Source organism: Anser brachyrhynchus (genome assembly GCF_964034855.1).
Source record: "Anser brachyrhynchus genome assembly, chromosome: 2".
NCBI classification, from domain to species: domain Eukaryota; kingdom Metazoa; phylum Chordata; class Aves; order Anseriformes; family Anatidae; genus Anser; species Anser brachyrhynchus.
In genome coordinates this window covers 76,436,591-76,454,261 of record NC_137695.1, presented here as the reverse complement: position 1 = coordinate 76,454,261, position 17,671 = coordinate 76,436,591, and the positions used below count along the sequence as shown (strand labels likewise).

The following is a 17,671-nucleotide window of genomic DNA, read 5'->3' as shown; positions in this document are numbered from 1 at the left end:
CCAAAAATAAATAAATAAATAAATAAAAGATGTAGCGGATAGCTGCACATCAAAAATAACGGCACGATTAACAATTTTTGTTTGTTCTTTATTTAAGGCATCATCAGGACTGCTTTGCCAAACATGAACAGAGAGAACAGGGAGCAGTACCAAGTTGTTATCCAGGCAAAGGACATGGGAGGCCAGATGGGTGGATTATCAGGGACCACCACTGTGAACATCACTTTGACTGATGTCAACGACAATCCACCTCGATTCCCCCAGAGTAAGCTGCATTTAATAGTTGTCCTGCACTCTAAGAGCTTCAAACTAAAGAGTTTAGCAGTCACCATCTGGTTTAATTTAGAGTAAATCTAGATTACAGGGCACACATGAACAGCAACAAAAAAAGGCTTATGTACTGATTTATTCACTATTATTAAAGCAGAATATTAAATGTTACAGTATTTGTTTGTTAGGAAAACAGTTACATGATCAACTGTAACTACAGAAGACCTGGGATACCTTCCAGTACTATGGGAGGCAGTTGGAGGTGAAATAATAAGAGCATTAGAGCAATGTATTTCTTTCCCCTTACCTATTGCTAAATTCCTAGACACTCCCCCATTGGAAAATAAAACATGTAGTAATTGTAGGTATGCAGAAATGTTTGAACTGTTTTATCTGCTTAAACATTTAATCATGAAGAACTTGGAAAACAAATTACTTGAAGGAAAACAAGCAGATTTGTATTTTTCCAGTTACTGCTACAAAATCTGATAGATAGAAGATTTCCCAAAGTGAAGTAAATGGCATTTAACTTTTTTTTTTTGATTGCTTATGTTTACCAAAGGTAAACAAAACTACAGGTTTTCTTCTGAATCCACTAAACTGGAGTACAACTCCACTAAATCCAGTAGTTACTGATGATCAGCCTTCAGGCTCATAATAACAGAACCAGTTTCAAATGATTCTGATTTAAGCATGTTCTTTATATCACAAATGGAGTACATAATTTTGTTCAATGTAATTTTGTTGTTAATATATATGCATTTAGCTAAGATGTTTATCAGCATGTGATTTCATATACTCAAAACAGAAAAATCATGAGCAATTGAGTATTTACAGTTTGAGCATTTCCCCACAGGCCCTATTCTGGACAGAATTTATTGTTGTCATTTTAAGTCCCTTTGTAATTTCACATTGTTTTGATTTATTACATTTTTAGTTTACATTTATATATGTAGGATTATGGTAATTCCAGTGCTGTGTAGGTGAGGAATGCTGTTTTACTGCTCTCTAGAGCAATTTAGGAAGACTTTTCAAAGATGTTGCATGTTCAAAGCTTTATGGAAAAGCTAATTTTAACAGTTATACTTAGGACAGCATATAAACTATGCATTGTTATGCTCTTCTTTTCATTTCTTTTTTTTTTCTTGTTTCTTAAACACCGTGTAAAATTAATAACTAGAATGGCTTATTCAACTTTTTCAACTTTCTAGACTGTTTTTATACGATTTACATGGCAGTCCAACATCATATTCGTTGGATTGAGATGGCGATCTGCTGTTCCAGAAATATCTGTGCATTTTTCTGTTGTCAGTGTAAATCAGATAGGACCTTTGCTTTGAAGAAATTCTGTCTTACTCTCATAGTTGGCATTTTTATGTTGTTTTGTTTTATTTGTTTTTCTCTCTACTCTCCACTGATAGTCATGCTACATACAAATGTATGTTTCACTAGAAATGAAATCTAAAACATTTATAAAGCTCAATGTAATTTTACAGGTTGTTTGAAATTAAAAAAAAAAAAAAGCTGTTGACTTTTAAAAAATCTTTAATCTAAAAATGCTAAGAGGCATTATAATGATTCCTGATTTTCATATAGAGTTTTAGGAAACTACTGGAATTGGTACTTATTAAGTTATTCTGTCCTATTGATAACGGATTTGTGTTGGGCTCATGAGATGACCATATTCATATCAGATTTATGAGTTACCATGAAAAATATTAAAAGTTTCCTTAGATTTTCACAGGACTGAGTAGCATACTACAGCTATATATTAATCAAAGGACAGATTAAATTTCTCTTACAAAGAAATTCATAGTAGTATTGTGAAGAATTCCACTTTTTGTTTTGTGTTCCTAAACAAACAAAAAACAAAACAAAAACGAACACCATACCATCGTTTCCTCTGTGATTTAGAGAGAGCAGGGTCTCTTCAGGATATTTTTCTTCTCTTCAAGATCACCTGAAAACCATATATATATATATCAGTAACTGTTCCTCTGAGGAAACATAATGAAATTTAACATTTTATGAAGGTTCTGTACACAAAGACCATCAAAGACCTTAGACTTTGCATCTGTTTCAGTTGTCATACTTTCAGGAATTTTCAGAATTAAGGACATTGCACTGACATATCCTAAATGGAAAAGAAAAGAAGAGAAAATAAAAGTAAAATAAAATAAAATTAAATTAAAATAAAATAAAATAAAATAAAATAAAATAAAATAAAATAAAATAAAATAAAATAAAATAAAATATTTAAAATAAAATATAAACAATATCATGGGTTCAGATGGAAGAGATTTTGAGAATAAAATTGTTTGGTAAGTACTGTATTAGAATTATATTTTTGTTTTCTTGATTTTGTAGATCAGTATTTTCATTGTGTATTTTACAAATAGAGCTATGTAATTCCTTGAGTTAATTATTTTAGGATAAGTCAGCTCATTTTTGGAGTCTGACTCTTATTTTTCAAAGTGGTTTATGGACTTCGGAGCCTGACTATAGCTGAAACTCATGGCAGCCCATGTCTCCTGTAAGAGAGGCTCCTGTATAGAGCCTATATTGCTCTATAAAAATATTTACCTTTATACAATTCCAGAGCAATTGGGAAGAAGGGTAAATGTGAATAAAGTTGCTCTTTCATTCTTTATGACTGAGTGACACAGGTTTGTAGACTAAATCTTCCACCTAACGTCCACTTTTCTTCATCACTCACTGAAGTAAATGCAAACAGTAAATGACTCTCCTTGGGGAAAAAGCAATGACAGAAAAAGGATTTACAGAGGAGTTTTGCAAGAATAATTCCAATTTTTGTAGTTTACATTCTGATCTGGTGCCTTAACTTGCACTGCATCCTGTACGTAGTCAAATGATTTATAGTCTTCAGTGACAAAAATAATAAAAGGGAGTATCACATACCATGGTAGAGATTTCTGTTAATGGATAAATTAACCATAAAATTAAAATAGTCTTTCAGATGATAGATTTCTGGTTATTTTTATTCTTTATTTCCACTGCCTTATTAGTACTTGAGGTTATGAATTCTTAGCACTTTCTAGATAAATAAATGAGTTGGGTATTGCAGTGGGAATCAAAGCAGTGTCCACAAGGCACAGCTTGGGGTTGTGGTTTAAAGCACCCCAAAAAAAAAAATAAATAAATAAACAAAATAAAATAAAATAAAATAAAATAATCAGAGAATAGTTGACGCATCCCAAAAAAAAATAAATAAAATAAATAAAATAAAATAAAATAAAATAAAATAAAATAAAATAAAATAATCAGAGAATAGTTGACACACCATAAAACTAATTATAATGTATAAATATTAATTGAAAAAAAAAAAGTAGTATTTCAGCATAGTCTCACATAGTACTGAAAAATACTAAATGGGAGCAGAGGCTACTTTTTCTTCTTTTTTTAACATTAACAGATTACAGAGAGATTATATACTAATGTAGCAAAGTACACAGATTTAGGTTTTATAGAAAGGTAATGAAAAATGTCAGAGCAAATGCAAGATAAATCACTTGATTGAAACACCAAAATGTAACTGCATGAAAATAAATTCATTATAAATAGAATATGGAGTGTATATGGTCATAAAGTATTAATTCTGCTGCTGTATATCAGTTTTATATGAAAAACTGATGAAATACTATTGTACGAAATTCAACTTTACTCTTTTCCCTTCGAGATTTAATAAATAAGCTATATGTGTTTTTTTTTTAAGTTTTTGCCTTTTTTTTTTAGGTTTGCAAACTACAAAATAATGGCACAGAAAAATAGTTCCACAGAATGAGAGAAACTTTTAAACTTCCTAGTGAATAATGGGGCATTGGTTTTTTTTTCACTGTGTCTCCTTAAAACCAAAAACAATCCCTCTGTCATTCTCTAGTTGCCTGACAACATACTCTGTTAAAAGACACTGATAATCCCCACCAGTGTTTTCCTGAATATATGATAAGGTCATGTTGCTACTACTCTCTCCCCATGATTCTTTCTGATCACACAAAACTATTAACTTCCTTTATGAACTTTTCTGTACTTCTTATCTGTAACTAGGTATGTATGTTCTGCCTTTTGGGTAGCCTATTCCTTTTTCCTGTTGATGGTACTGGCCTTTATCACTTCCACTTTTGTATTACTGTTAACTGAGTTATCTTTCTAACTCACTTTACTTAGCTCATGAAGTGTTTAAGTAAAACAACTAATCTAGAAACACTTAAATAAGGGCAGAAAATAAAATGTTTTTCAGTAGAGCTTAGATGACTTAGTATTTGTCATTGGAATGGCAGCTGTATCTGTATTCATTTTAAAATCTTTTTTTGAGAATTCTTCTTAGTGCATTATGTGTCACACACCTTTTGCTACCCTACGTTCTGATGGATGGGATTAGAGATCTCAATCCTTATTTACAGTTTAACAGGATGGCTAAGACATAGAATACTAAAATGTAGAGTAAGATATTTATTTTAATTCATTGCAGCATTTCTGAATGAGGACAGTTTTACTCCTGTGTTTTTTATCTGTGCTATGAAACCACAATAAACAGATGCAACTGAGCCAGAAGAAGGACAAAACCAAAATTGCAGTGTTCATGAGTCTTAATCAAGCATGAATTACTGCTTTAACACGTGTAGGCACAGTTTCTGCTTGTGGATTTTCAAGAACCTTTCCCTTTATTTATTTAATATTGTATCTGACTATTTAATTTTGAAGACTGAAATTTCAATCTGCTTCTTATAGTTGGATGGAGAATGTAGCGAAAAGTACAGATAGATATAGTTGATCCTTCTTTGGGATAGGAATATAGAAGCACTTTTAAATCCCATTTTTCTACAATTTTGTTTTTCTACAATTTTGTTTTCACTCTTCTACCTAAACTTTTTTTCATGCATAGTTCTCTGCCTCATACTTTGCCCACCCCATCTGTATTAAAAGGGAAAAATCTCTAGAATAAAAGATACACAAAAATATGTAATCAGCTATTGTGTGACACAGACATTACTTAATGCTTGTGTAGTGGCTTGTGGGGCTCCTGAGTGGCTCTTTGTTTCTTTGACAGGTACCATCCACCTCCGCATTCCTGAGTCCTCCCCAGTTGGGACAGCCATTGGCAGCGTCAAAGCCACTGATGCAGACACTGGAAAAAATGCAGAAGTAGAGTACAGAATTATAGATGGTGATGGGACAGATATGTTTGAAATTGTGACACAGAAGGACACTCAGGAAGGCATCATAACTGTGCGAAAGGTGTCTATTCAAAAAATTTCACTAAGTGATTTTGCTGTCAATGTTACGGTACAAATGTTCATTGTAAAAACATGCTTGGATCATGTGATGGCAATTCTAACTGCTTAGCACTTGCAAGCATCCCCCATTGGTGACTGAACAATACTATTTCCTTTCAAGATGAACTAGAAATAACAGGTGGCAGCAATATCTCCAAGACACAGAGTAGGTTTAACGCATTAACAAAGTGTGCAAAAAATGGACCATCCCCAATGTTAGTATCTCTGTGACTTCAAATAAAGATTTAATTAGTATTCATGCAACCTGTTTTCTTCAGCAAACAATGCACAGTTCACTCATTACAAAGAGACTTGGGCATTCCTTATTTAGATTTTCATCCACACAGAGTCAAATTAGGAGACCAATGATCGACAAAACACAAATACACTCATGTAAGCTGTCACAAGCTATATTGTTTTGTTCATATTTCCAGCAGGTCAGCTGGTACAGACATAAGCAGTGCATAATGATGTTCTTGTTTCAGAGGTAGCTTTAGTTCTGCCCTGTTATTCATCTCAAAGCACTTTCAAAGGTTTAAGATCTCAAAGTCTGAAATGCCATTCTCCTACTCCTCAACATTTTCCCTTCCAGAAGTCCCCCAGTCCTTTTCTTTGGGATTGTGAGCATTTCTAAAGAGTCTAGGGAGCATTTCTAACACAAACTATTGCTTATATTAGCTTTTTTAATAAATCACCCTAAGCATAGCATAACAAATTAAACACTACTATACCACTACCTCCTTCTCTGCATCTCTTCATAACGGCAACCAAGGTAAAGATAAATTCTGCCAAGATGACATTGAGTTCCTTTTTGACCTCTATATTCTTCATTGTTCATAGTCAGCATTGTAGTTTATCTGGGAAGGTATGGAAACACCAAGTTAGGGGCCAGATATTCTTCCTTTTCATAGAAGTTTGCAAAGGCTTCTCTCAAGCTATTCTCTTCTTGCTTGCTTGAGGTTTTCCATGCAGACTTCTATTATATTAAATCAATATAGTCTTGAAAAAAAACAGTCTAATAACTAGATCAAACATAAAAAATTCATGTTATAAGACAGCAGCTCCAAAAGTGTCACCAATAAGTAATAATGAACAAGATCCTCTCATTTTGTTATTAGCAACCTGACACACTCTAAAATTTTCAGGATGCTTTCTCATTGATAAATAAGTAGCTTATCATTCAGATCTCACAGACTAGCTAGTATTGACTAGCAAGGGAGAAGATACCATGCTCAGTTTGTTCTTTTATGAAATTATTCATCATTTATTTATTATTTAGCCACTTTGATTGTGATTTCTGTTTTCAATGGTGAATAACTACAAGTAACTGGTGTTCTTTTACTGAGCCCTTCAGTTACTAAGTCTCAATTTAACACCATCTGCAAAAGAACTTACAAGCTTTTCTACATATGTTTCCAAAGATAAAATAATGCTTAAATTCATTGTTGCTTTGCCACAATCTCATATTTGTGGGCAACACTTTTGTTCAGTACTGGCAATGTGTTGGGATACCCTTATAATCCACACATTTCATATCAATGTTTTGTGGTGTAGCCTGAAGAGATGTCCAAACTGTATTTGAATGTACTAGTAGCACGGTAGATATATCTGTGTGATGCACCATCTAACAAATTAAGCCTGCTAATTAGAAAAAAGTAGGACTAACATGGCTTCTTTGCCTGTAGGCTTGAAGATAGCATCCCTTAATAGCAGCATGCTGCACTTCATAGACACACCAATAGTCTCATATAGCAACACTGTTCAGAGAGTTTCAGATAGTTCAGATAGCACTACTGTGTTTCAATTCCTGGCTATATTCATAGATATTCTCCCTTCTGCTCTGACTGCTTTTTAAAACAAGTGTGAGAGTAGAATTCATTGTCTGGACTGCATCCTTCTGCTCTTAAACAGACAATTTAAACTTCTAGGCAGGCATTCTGGCATCTTGCATGAACAAGAATTTGTATTTAAAAGCAGCAGAGAAAAATAAAAAAAGGCATAAGTCTTCTACCACTCATTTTGATGAATGAAAATGACTAGTTCGATATCTCCCTGAGATTTGGGCGGAATTAAAGATGTCTTCTTTGTGTTAGAAAGGTAAATTCTCAGCCTGCTCATTGCCTCGGTATCATTAATTAGCTAACACTTCACATCTATGACAGTTAGAAACATTTGAAGAAATAGAGGTTCTTTTGTACCCACTGAGGTTTCTAATTATAACCCTGAACCTTTCCTCTTTCTATTTTAAAAAGGAAATGCTGACAAAAATGTCAAATCTATTTTGAAAAAAGAAAATCTCTGGTGTTTGATCGATGAAATTAAATGAAAAGGAACAAGATTAAGCTCTTACTACATGTAGAGAATTTTCACAGTTCCCCCTCCCTTAAAAATAATGAGCAAACAAATAAACACAAACACATTGCTGATATTGAAGGCCAGCTACATTTGTTTGACAATAAGGATACTCAAGCAGTTTTGAGTACCCAGGCATTTATAGTATTTCCTGAAAAAGTATTAGTATTATGCACCTTGTTCTGCGATTTCAATATGTCCAGTCTGTATTTCAAATATTTTAAATACTTGCACGATTATTTCATATCCTTATGCTTGTGAAAGAGCTACAAAGCTAACCAAATAATCAGTAAATTTGCACTGAATATCTTTTTGTGAATGGTGCTATGTTAATTCAGGTAATATGTAGGAACAAAATCTCCCCCTAAAGACACTGGAAATTTCCTATTAGAGAAATTGGTCTTTATGTGGAAAATTTGAACCACAATAGGGTTCCCAGAACCCAGAACAAGATCTGACAAGACTTGAGTCCTTCTCATTTTCCATTATGTATATAGGTCAACATCTGTTCATACATAATGTAATTTAATAGTTTATCATCATCTTCATTTTTAGCCACTGGACTATGAGACGAGAAGGCTTTATACATTGAAAGTTGAAGCTGAGAATACCCATGTGGATCCACGCTTCTATTATCTTGGGCCTTTTAAAGATACAACTATCGTGAAAATCTCTGTAGAAGATGTAGATGAACCTCCTGTCTTCAGCAGATCTTCTTACCTTTTTGAAGTGCATGAAGATATTGAGTTGGGGACAATAATAGGAACGGTAATGGCACGGGATCCTGATTCAGCTTCAAGCCCCATAAGGTAATACACCATTCTCTTCATATGCATCATTTGATACAGAAATTAAGAGAAATAGTAAGAAGGTGATTATGTTTTTTCTCCTATTTACTAGTGTACAAGTGATAGACAGTGTTGAGAATAGTGCTATCTGTAAGCCTCAGAACACCTCAGGGAACAGCCATTCACTTTACACAAGACATAAGAAATGCTTTTTAGTATGTCAAATCTCAGAAAACTTATAAAATTACACACTGATTTCGAGTAAGCTCTTCAGGACTACCTGTTACTTCAGAATATGAAAAAGTGCCAAACCAGTCTTGGGGCCAGGAAGGAGACAGAGCTTTAAATTCTTCCATCACTCCTGGAAAGTATGCAGTGCCAATCTTATTCTGCTCTGGTTGGAGCTTCCTGCTGCCAGTGTGATAGCTACACGGGATAAAATTATCTTGGTGTATGCTCAAATACCCTAAGGAATTAGACATTAAAGAGTAATAGTAAAAAAAATAATCTTTTATATATATATTGCTTGATGCATTTAGCTAGATGATATCTAGCTGAATGTATTAAATGACACTGTTTTCTTTTGCTTTTGTTATGCTACAATGCATAAAATTTAAGAAACAGGTAAGACAAAGATGGCCAAGTTGGTTATGTCTGTCTGAAATACCCAACAAAGTACAAAAAATACATTTTAGCAAAAGAACTTTATTTAATGACTTTGAAGTCAATTGCCACATGCTTCTTAATGAGGCCCAGGTGGTAAAACTGGATTAGGAATTGAAACTGAATCTAATTTTCTCCTATGGTTATTTGTGTGTTTAGAAAAGATAGCAGATGAAAACACCAAGCCTCTAAAATTTAAGACTATATAAATAACTTAGCATTGCATCTTTATCCACTCTACTTGCATGAGACAACTGGCAATTTTACCAGTTATGTTTTCATAGTCATGACTAGAAAAAGAACAAACTTGGTGTTTTTCCTCATTTTGTTTCTGACACACATGATTAATTGAAGGACTGTGGCAGGTATTTCTCTCATCAGTATCATTTACACAGACTAGCAATTTAAAGACTATTTTATATACTTTTTCTGTGTCCAGCTGACGTTTCTGTCATAATTGTGAAGAGGCAGGTATAGCAAATAAAAAGGGCAAAGAAATTTCTAGAAAACAACAACAACAACAACAATAACAACAACAACAGCAAAAAACAGAGGGATTATTTAGACTTAGTTCATTAAAAAATAAAAAAAAATCGAGTTATGCATGATAATTTGCTTTACACATTTTTTTTATCTTTCATTTAGTGCTACCTAGCTGAAGACATGTACTTTAAAACAATTTGTACCCTATAGATCAAATTCTTCTCTTCAGTATTGGCTCTATCCTTCAACTTGCAAAGCAACATTACATACTCACTGAAATGATAATTGGCTAGAATACATTTTCATAAGCTTTTACTTCTTACAACATCAATATTAAATACAAAGAAAAATGCGTTCACTCCAGAAGTGAACAGGTAGCATTTAAACTAAATTATTTTGAAGTTATGTTATTTTGAAATTTGAGCAATTTGTATCATTCTTTAATACTGCTGTTAAAAAAACAACAGCAACAACAAAATCACAGCTTCAGGTTGTAGAATTGGCTTTGATTTTTAACTTTTTTTTTTTTTCCTTTTAACTGTTGCTTTTCAAATATTAACTTCTTTGTATTAAAATTCTAGGTAAGTTAGAATTCCTACTGTGCCTGCAGCTTCTTGTTGCAATATTTCTTAATTTCTGTTCAATAAATATGGTGGGGTTTTTTTGAAACTAATAATTTCTTTAGCACTTGCTGACCAAATATGAAATGGTATAGAACTTTAATGAGACAATGTGGCATAGATTTTGTTAGACAGAGAAGTGATTATTGCCTGTTGAAAAACTGTTAGTTAGATTGCTATCTAAATAAGCTATTTTCCTCACTAAAGTTCTTCCATGGATGAAGTAAAATCACTTATTTATCATATGGGCCAAATAGTCCTAAATATAAATTCTCTGAGAAATAGATTTGTTCAGGTAACTTATAACTTAGTTGTTATGTGTAAATAGGCAAGAAAAAACATTTGAGCAAGTCTTTCCTGTAGTTTCAGATGTTTTTTTTTTTTTTGGCTGTTCTAACTTTTTTGGGATTGTTTTTTGTATTCATTTTGGTGTTAGCTTGTTTGTTGCTTCATTGTTTTTATATATTTATTTTATTGTGAATTGAACAAACAAAACCCACCAAAATGTTACAGATGTTATTTTTATATTACAACATTTTTTTCATTTGGCTCAATCCAGTTAAATACTGTAAGTAAAAATAGATACACTTTATGAAATGTTTAGGTCAGTCATAAAAGTTCATAAAAACATGAACATAAACAATTGTTTCTATCAAATTGTACAAGTACAGTATATTTTTTTGATAAATTGACCCAATTCTGCCAAAAGTAGACAAATGTTCTGTACCTCACAAAATATTACACTTAACTCCACATCAAAGGTTCGATCCTAGCTTTGAAGGCCGTGCTGATTATTAGAAAAAATGATGGAAAGAATAATTTGCAGATTGTAGTTTAACATTTCTGCCATTTTATGTTAGTAGAACTTTTGCCCATGGAATTGTAGCATCTATAGCACCATAGAAAGTCCTTTGACATCAGCATGTTCATAAAAGTGAAATTTCTGCATATGAACTTATTTTTTATATATTTTTTTAAAATTTAATCTCCAGTAAATTAGCATATCCTAAAGTATATAAGTGTTTAAGTAAAGTATAAGGAGAGCTTATAACACTACTTTTGAAAAGCTCAGAAATTAGCTGTCTGTCTCAGTCTGAAGGAACAGTACATCAAAGAGAATTCTCCTGTATGGATTAAAGCAATCCTTGAATTATATTGAAATTCTGACTTATTTTTTATGATTCTCATACAGGTCTATAAAATTTCAGATGATCAAATACTACGCTATTATATCATATTTATGAAATTCTTTCAATTTTTATTCCTCATTCTACAGAATTAACCTTAAGAATTTTTATAAATGTGCATATGCAATTTCAATTTTAGAAACAACCATTAAAATAACTTTCAATGATCAGCGGGGGAAAAAAAAAAGCACCAAATTTACAGAAACTAAATATTTGTCTTATAAAAAGCAACCTTTTTAATGTAATGTATATAACCTGAAAAGTGTATTGACTTGCTGTGAAACATGCTTTCTTCCATTTTCTATCCTTTTAACAATAATTTCTTTCTTTCTGTGCAGGTTTTCTCTGGATCGTCACACAGACCTTGACAGGATATTCAATATTCATTCTGGAAATGGGTCCATCTATACTTCTAAGCCACTTGACCGTGAGATATCACAATGGCACAATCTTAGTGTTATAGCAGCTGAGATCAGTAAGCCAATTTTTTTTTTCATTCAGTTTTCCTTAGCCTACAAAGTTACAGCTGTAGCTCCATGCAAAAAAAAAATTATATATATATAATAATAATAAAAAATAATAATTTCCTTCCTCCCACCCAATTCTGTAAGATATTCTTGGAAATTAAATTGGGGGTAGCTAACAGCAGCTATCTCCATGTTGCTTTTTTCCCCCATCTTCTTCCTTCAATGACCTTTAACATCCAAACTACTTCTGAAATGTCACCCAATTAAGTAATAACACTGGAGTGATTTTATTTCCTTACTTTCCTTTGAGGAAAATGACAGATTTTGATGTTACGGTAGCAGAGTTCAAAATGGTAATCTATGCTTTTGTCTCTTTAGGTTTCTTCATTTCCTTAGAAATAATTTTGTTATCTCTTCCTTTGGTATCTACACCTACAGCTCTTGGAATCTTACAAGTTAGTTAGGTTCCGCTTGACCCCTAAGATGTAACATTTCTTAGACTGTTTACATCATCTTTTTGTAGATATTTTCATGTTGAAAGTACAGAGGAAAGCAAAGATCCCACTACATGGTTGAGATTAACTCTAATCCCTCTGCCAGAAAATTTTCTAAGGGACAAAAATCTGATCTTTGAAATCAGCTAGTGAAGGTCATGTGTTTTCAAAGACACTGATTTTTAGGGTTAATTTTAAATCACTCAGAGAAGCAGAAGTTGCTGATCAGCACAACTGGCAGGAACTACACTGCAGAGAACTAAATGGAACATCATGTCCAGGCAATTAACCAATCTTAGCCTGCCCGGTACTATTTCTGTAGTCAGAGCCCAAGTGTCTCCTGCAGTAGGCTGGTTGTACTGAGCACACCCAGTAGCTATATTCATTTTTTTTTCTTGCAGTGCATGTTCATGATCTTGCACTCCTTCACAGTGTTGTCCACTGTTGTAAAAATACTTATCAGAAGCATTTATATACTGAAGAAACCTATTATCATTTTATACCTATATCATATCACAGTGTTCAATTTATTTCCTGCTAGGATTTAGCTGGAATAGCTAGGCTTCTCTAAAGAGGTACATTTGTTTTGGAGAAAGAATGGAAGGGGGAGAATAGTTTTTAAATATTTAAAAATATTACCTGTGAAACATGAGACAACAGGAGAGCAGTGATAAGAATGGAATGCACTTGGAAAGCTAGTATAAAAATGGAACAGGCTGTGAAAAAAAAATGTCCCAAACCTGCCACTTTAAACATTTCAGCATGTCAAAAAGATCCACATCACATTTCAGCAAAGACATTATAAATCACATGTGAACTTAATGTCAGCTACTCCTGAATATTTACTGTTTTCTTTGCTTCAGCTTAAAATGAAAAAAATAAGTAAATAAAAAAATTTGAGTCATCCCTATTGTTATTTATCCTATTCCGTTATGGTAACAAAATCATATAAATTTTAGCTACCAGCCAGCAGAATTCAAAGAAATGGCTGTACTTTTTTACTCCCAGGCGTTATTCTTGCTAGATCTGCAAATGGGAACAATGAACTTGTATTAATTAACCTATAGTAAGTAATGAGAGGGCACTCTAAATAATACTAGGGCTTGGGCATCTTGGGAGGTAGAGGGAGTAACTATTGTTGGTTTTGAACCTAAGGTCTGAAAATCTACATTTGTATTTTTAAGGCAATTTAAACATAAAAAACTCTAATTCTAATCACTTCTGATTTTTATTGGGATATTTATATTGGCTTTATCAGAATTTCTCCCTGCTTACTAAAGGCACAGGAAAGCTTTAATCATATGTCTCTTCTGTGTAAAACAAATCAGATCGCAAATCATTTTTAAATTACAAATCAAAACCTTACATCAGAATGATACCCTTGAGCCCACCAAATTAACAATTTTGTCATTATAGTAATGGGCATACTTTTCATATGCTATATTTGCATAGAACATTAGCAGTGGCAGCCCCTATTTTCATGTAAAAAAAATAAAAAATTAATTGCTCACTAGATAACAACACATTGTTCTTTTTTTACTCTAAGCAAGACATCTCCTTACTTTTCAGCAGACCTGATTCTTGCCTGGTACCAGTTTATATGCTACATTTTGATCAATTCCAAGCCTAATTTTAAATGTCCATTGCTCATTAAATTTGGAAATTAGAATAATTTTAGTAGGAAAATAAGCTCATTGTTCTTCTATTTTCTCTTGTCAGACAACCCCAAAGATACTACTCGTGTTCCTGTCTATGTAAGAATTTTGGATGTTAATGACAATGCCCCACAGTTTGCTGTATTCTATGATACCTTTGTCTGTGAAAATGCAAGAGCTGGACAGGTATGTGTTTGATACTTTCCACTATCCAACTTTGCTATGGCACTCAATTGTAGATCATTCTTGTGTGGTGCTTGGGATAAATTATGTCCAAATTATCTTCTGAAATGTTGAAAATGAAAGTAACAAGTAGCTCTGTAGATGAGGCTTAGAGTGAAATACCAATGTATTACAACAGAACCAGTGTGTGAATTACCACTTTCATCAACCTAACTCTTTACTATTGTTAAATTCTAATTAGATAAGCCCAAGAGACATGGACATAATTAGCTTTGCCATTACCTTCACAGAGAAAGTAAGATGTTATATTTATCTACTAAAAAGTTGATTTATTTTCAATAACTTACAAGTGGCAAACCTCAGATATATTTCAATTCATTCTGATGGTGATTACAGCCTACATCTGTCACCTTTGTTTTTCTTTTTCTTTTCCAGTTGTAGTATTTGTCTTATTATCCCACCAAAAACTTTTGAAAATAAAATATAAACCATACATTTTTCATCTGGGAACATATGATTTTGTTTTGCTTCTTACGGGCTACAGAAAGCATACTTTAATTTATGTGAAATGACTGCAGTGCTCAATATCCAGTTCCTAATAGGCAGCTGCTTATTAGAACTGTTAAAAAACGGTTTTCCTATTACAGCACAGCATGTCCCAGAGCACAGTCAGCCAGTAATAAATCCTCTAAAACAATCACAATAGAACCTCAGTGTAAGCATTTCAGCACGTTTGAATAGAACATGGAAGAAGTGCCAGCTTGTCTTAACTGTTTCAGTCCTACAGGTATCACATTCAGGTTGCATCACAAGTTTTGCATTCATGTTGCCATTTGTCTTTCTAGAGCAACAGTTGGAAATTATAACAAGGGACTTACAAGGTTATAACAAGGTTCAAATTTATAATATATTAAATACTTAACAATATTGAGTAACATTTGCCTCCTAGTAGATTTTTAAGATAATTAAAGCTGATGGATGAATGGAAATTCCTGACTAAAAATCTAGAATTTCTGACAGTTGTAGTGTCTACTATGAATGCTAAAATAACATTTTAATGAATTCAAATATAAGATATGGATTGAGAACTGAAAATGTAGAAAAGTGAATTTTCTTTTGCAGTTTCGCCAGCATCTCTGGTTGAAAAAAAAATAAATAACCCAGAAATCTTCTTCTGTTTGAAGTTTTAGAATCTGTTTTGTCCAGGTTTAATAACGATAGAGAACACAAGCAGCGTATTTTCTATATAACAGTTGTATTTTCAGGTAAACGTACTTTGAGATATCCTTTTCTTTCTGAGCTACCTAAAATATTTAAGTTAATATAATTTTAAAATAAATGTAAAACTTATTTCTGCATTAAAACTCAATTTCTGTTTACACTCAGAAATGGCTGTCAGACAAAAAAAAAAAGACTAAGTGTTTATAACTAATAAGTAAGAAGCTAAATAAGTGTATACCCATTTATTTATTTATTTATTACCCATACCCATTTATTTGAAGTGTTATAATGCTCAGCAGTATCTCCCTTGTCAGAAGGAAGTGCCATGTTATATATATTATATAATTATAACTTATATATATTATATAATTATAACCATTTTTAAACAATCTGAGTTGCAACTGAGTCTTTAAAAAAATCAATTCACAGGAAGAGAAAAGAAAAATACAATGCAAGATAACACGAATAATCTATTTGAATGTAATTATATTCTTGCTAACTGGAAGATCATTAATAAGACGTTATTTTGGAATTCAGTCTGTCTTGAGGGATTGAATATAATTAATCTACACTAAATAATGTTTGGTTCCTTCCATGTGTGTTATCTTTCTTTCCTGTTTTTCTTTTTTCTCTCTTTTTTTTTTTTTTTTTTTTTTTGGCATCTGTGTATGTGTGTCTTTGGCTCTTCACAATCTTCAACCTACTCTGGTTATTTTAATTCATATATACACGTGTCTTGGGGATTATATATATATATATATTTAAAACGTAAAAATATTGAGTAACAAACATATACCCCATGCCATAGGCCTTGAAGTAACAGACCTGTACAGCCTTAGATGCCCAGCACCATTCTGGTCCTTTCAAAAACCATGCCCTTTCTCTGAAGGACTATCTGCCTGAGCCAGAGGTAGCAGATAGGAAAACAGCATGGCTCCCTGCAGCTTTCAAAGCCTCAGAACTAATGAGGAAAGCTATGTTTTCACCTTTTTGGGTCCCCAAGAATGCTTGCTTAGTTTTACCAAATCTATACATATCTACTCCCTTTTTAATTTGTCCCGATGTTATATAAATCAGTCTAGCTCATCATAGATTCTCTTTCAGTGATATTTTAAAACATGTCTGATTTATTCTTTTTTGTTTGTTTGTTTGTTTTTCCTGAATCTTCATCATAAATTATATAATCATGCTAGGTTTCTTTCACCGATGTTCTCTTTATGTTGCTCCTCTTCTTATCAACTCATTTGACCCATATATAAAAAAAGATTTTTTTAATCAGGTATATTTACCCCAACATAGTCTTGCTTAAACATGGCTTTTGTTACCTCTATATTTCCAACAATTTCCTTATTGTATTCAACAGATGTCTTTCTATTCATTATTCCTCTTATTGAACAAGTAATTAAGACGTATATCTATTTAAAAACTAAATTATTTCCTAATTCATTTTTTAGTAATTTAATTACTTCTCATTTTCTGTTTCTCTATATGTTTTTATAGAATTTTCTTATATCCTTTGATATAAGGATATAAGTATTAGTTTATCTTTCATTTTTGCATCTCCCTCCTTTCTTGTCATACTACAATTTGTGGTCAATTTACTTCAATATTTTTTTCTTTCTTCTTCTGTCTCTTTTAATCTACTTTTACTTCAGTCCCTTCAGTATATTTCCTTATATTTCATGTATTCCAGTGATTTTAGTGGTACTAGAATTTTCTTTTTGCACCATTTTATTCAATAACTCTCAAAGTTTTACTCTGGCTTACTCCAGTAAAATAAAGTTTTTGTAATGGAAATCAATATAGGGTTTCCAAACAGCTGTGGTTTTTTTTTTTTTTGGTTTTGTTTTTTCTTAATAACACATATTTTATTTGCACAGAATTTAAAAGCAAATGTATAGTGTGTTTAAGGAAAAAAAAAAAAAAAGATCATTTACATTTTCAGAGGACCTAAGCACAAAGGCGAATTGTTTTGGAAAAAACAACCTACACAG

General features: G+C 32.4%; 1 protein-coding gene and 1 long non-coding RNA gene across 17 annotated transcripts in view; one reads left to right on the top strand and one right to left on the bottom strand.

The window, feature by feature from the left end:
* Nucleotides 1-17,671, bottom strand: part of LOC308189037 — a 166,403-nt gene that overhangs the window by 2,066 nt on the left and 146,666 nt on the right. For 4 of the 12 annotated variants that reach the window (XR_013945959.1, XR_013945960.1, XR_013945961.1 and 1 more), the window contains 5 exons: nt 8,985-9,170; nt 8,637-8,740; nt 6,302-6,421; nt 5,277-5,416; nt 2,163-3,016 (listed from right to left, as the gene is read on the bottom strand). This is a non-coding gene — a long non-coding RNA (uncharacterized lncRNA). Of the gene's footprint in view, nt 1-67; nt 3,017-5,276; nt 5,417-6,301; nt 6,422-8,636; nt 8,741-8,984; nt 9,171-17,671 lie in introns of those variants that run through there. The other 8 variants (XR_013945962.1, XR_013945963.1, XR_013945964.1 and 5 more) reach the window with 8 other exon arrangements.
* Nucleotides 1-17,671, top strand: part of LOC308189035 (cadherin-10) — a 96,866-nt gene that overhangs the window by 70,085 nt on the left and 9,110 nt on the right. For all 5 annotated transcript variants that reach the window (XM_080578628.1, XM_080578626.1, XM_080578630.1 and 2 more), the window contains 5 exons: nt 98-265; nt 5,339-5,526; nt 8,472-8,725; nt 11,996-12,132; nt 14,338-14,459. In XM_080578628.1, the coding sequence (XP_080434754.1) occupies nt 98-265; nt 5,339-5,526; nt 8,472-8,725; nt 11,996-12,132; nt 14,338-14,459 (869 nt within the window). The remainder of the gene's footprint in view (nt 1-97; nt 266-5,338; nt 5,527-8,471; nt 8,726-11,995; nt 12,133-14,337; nt 14,460-17,671) is intronic.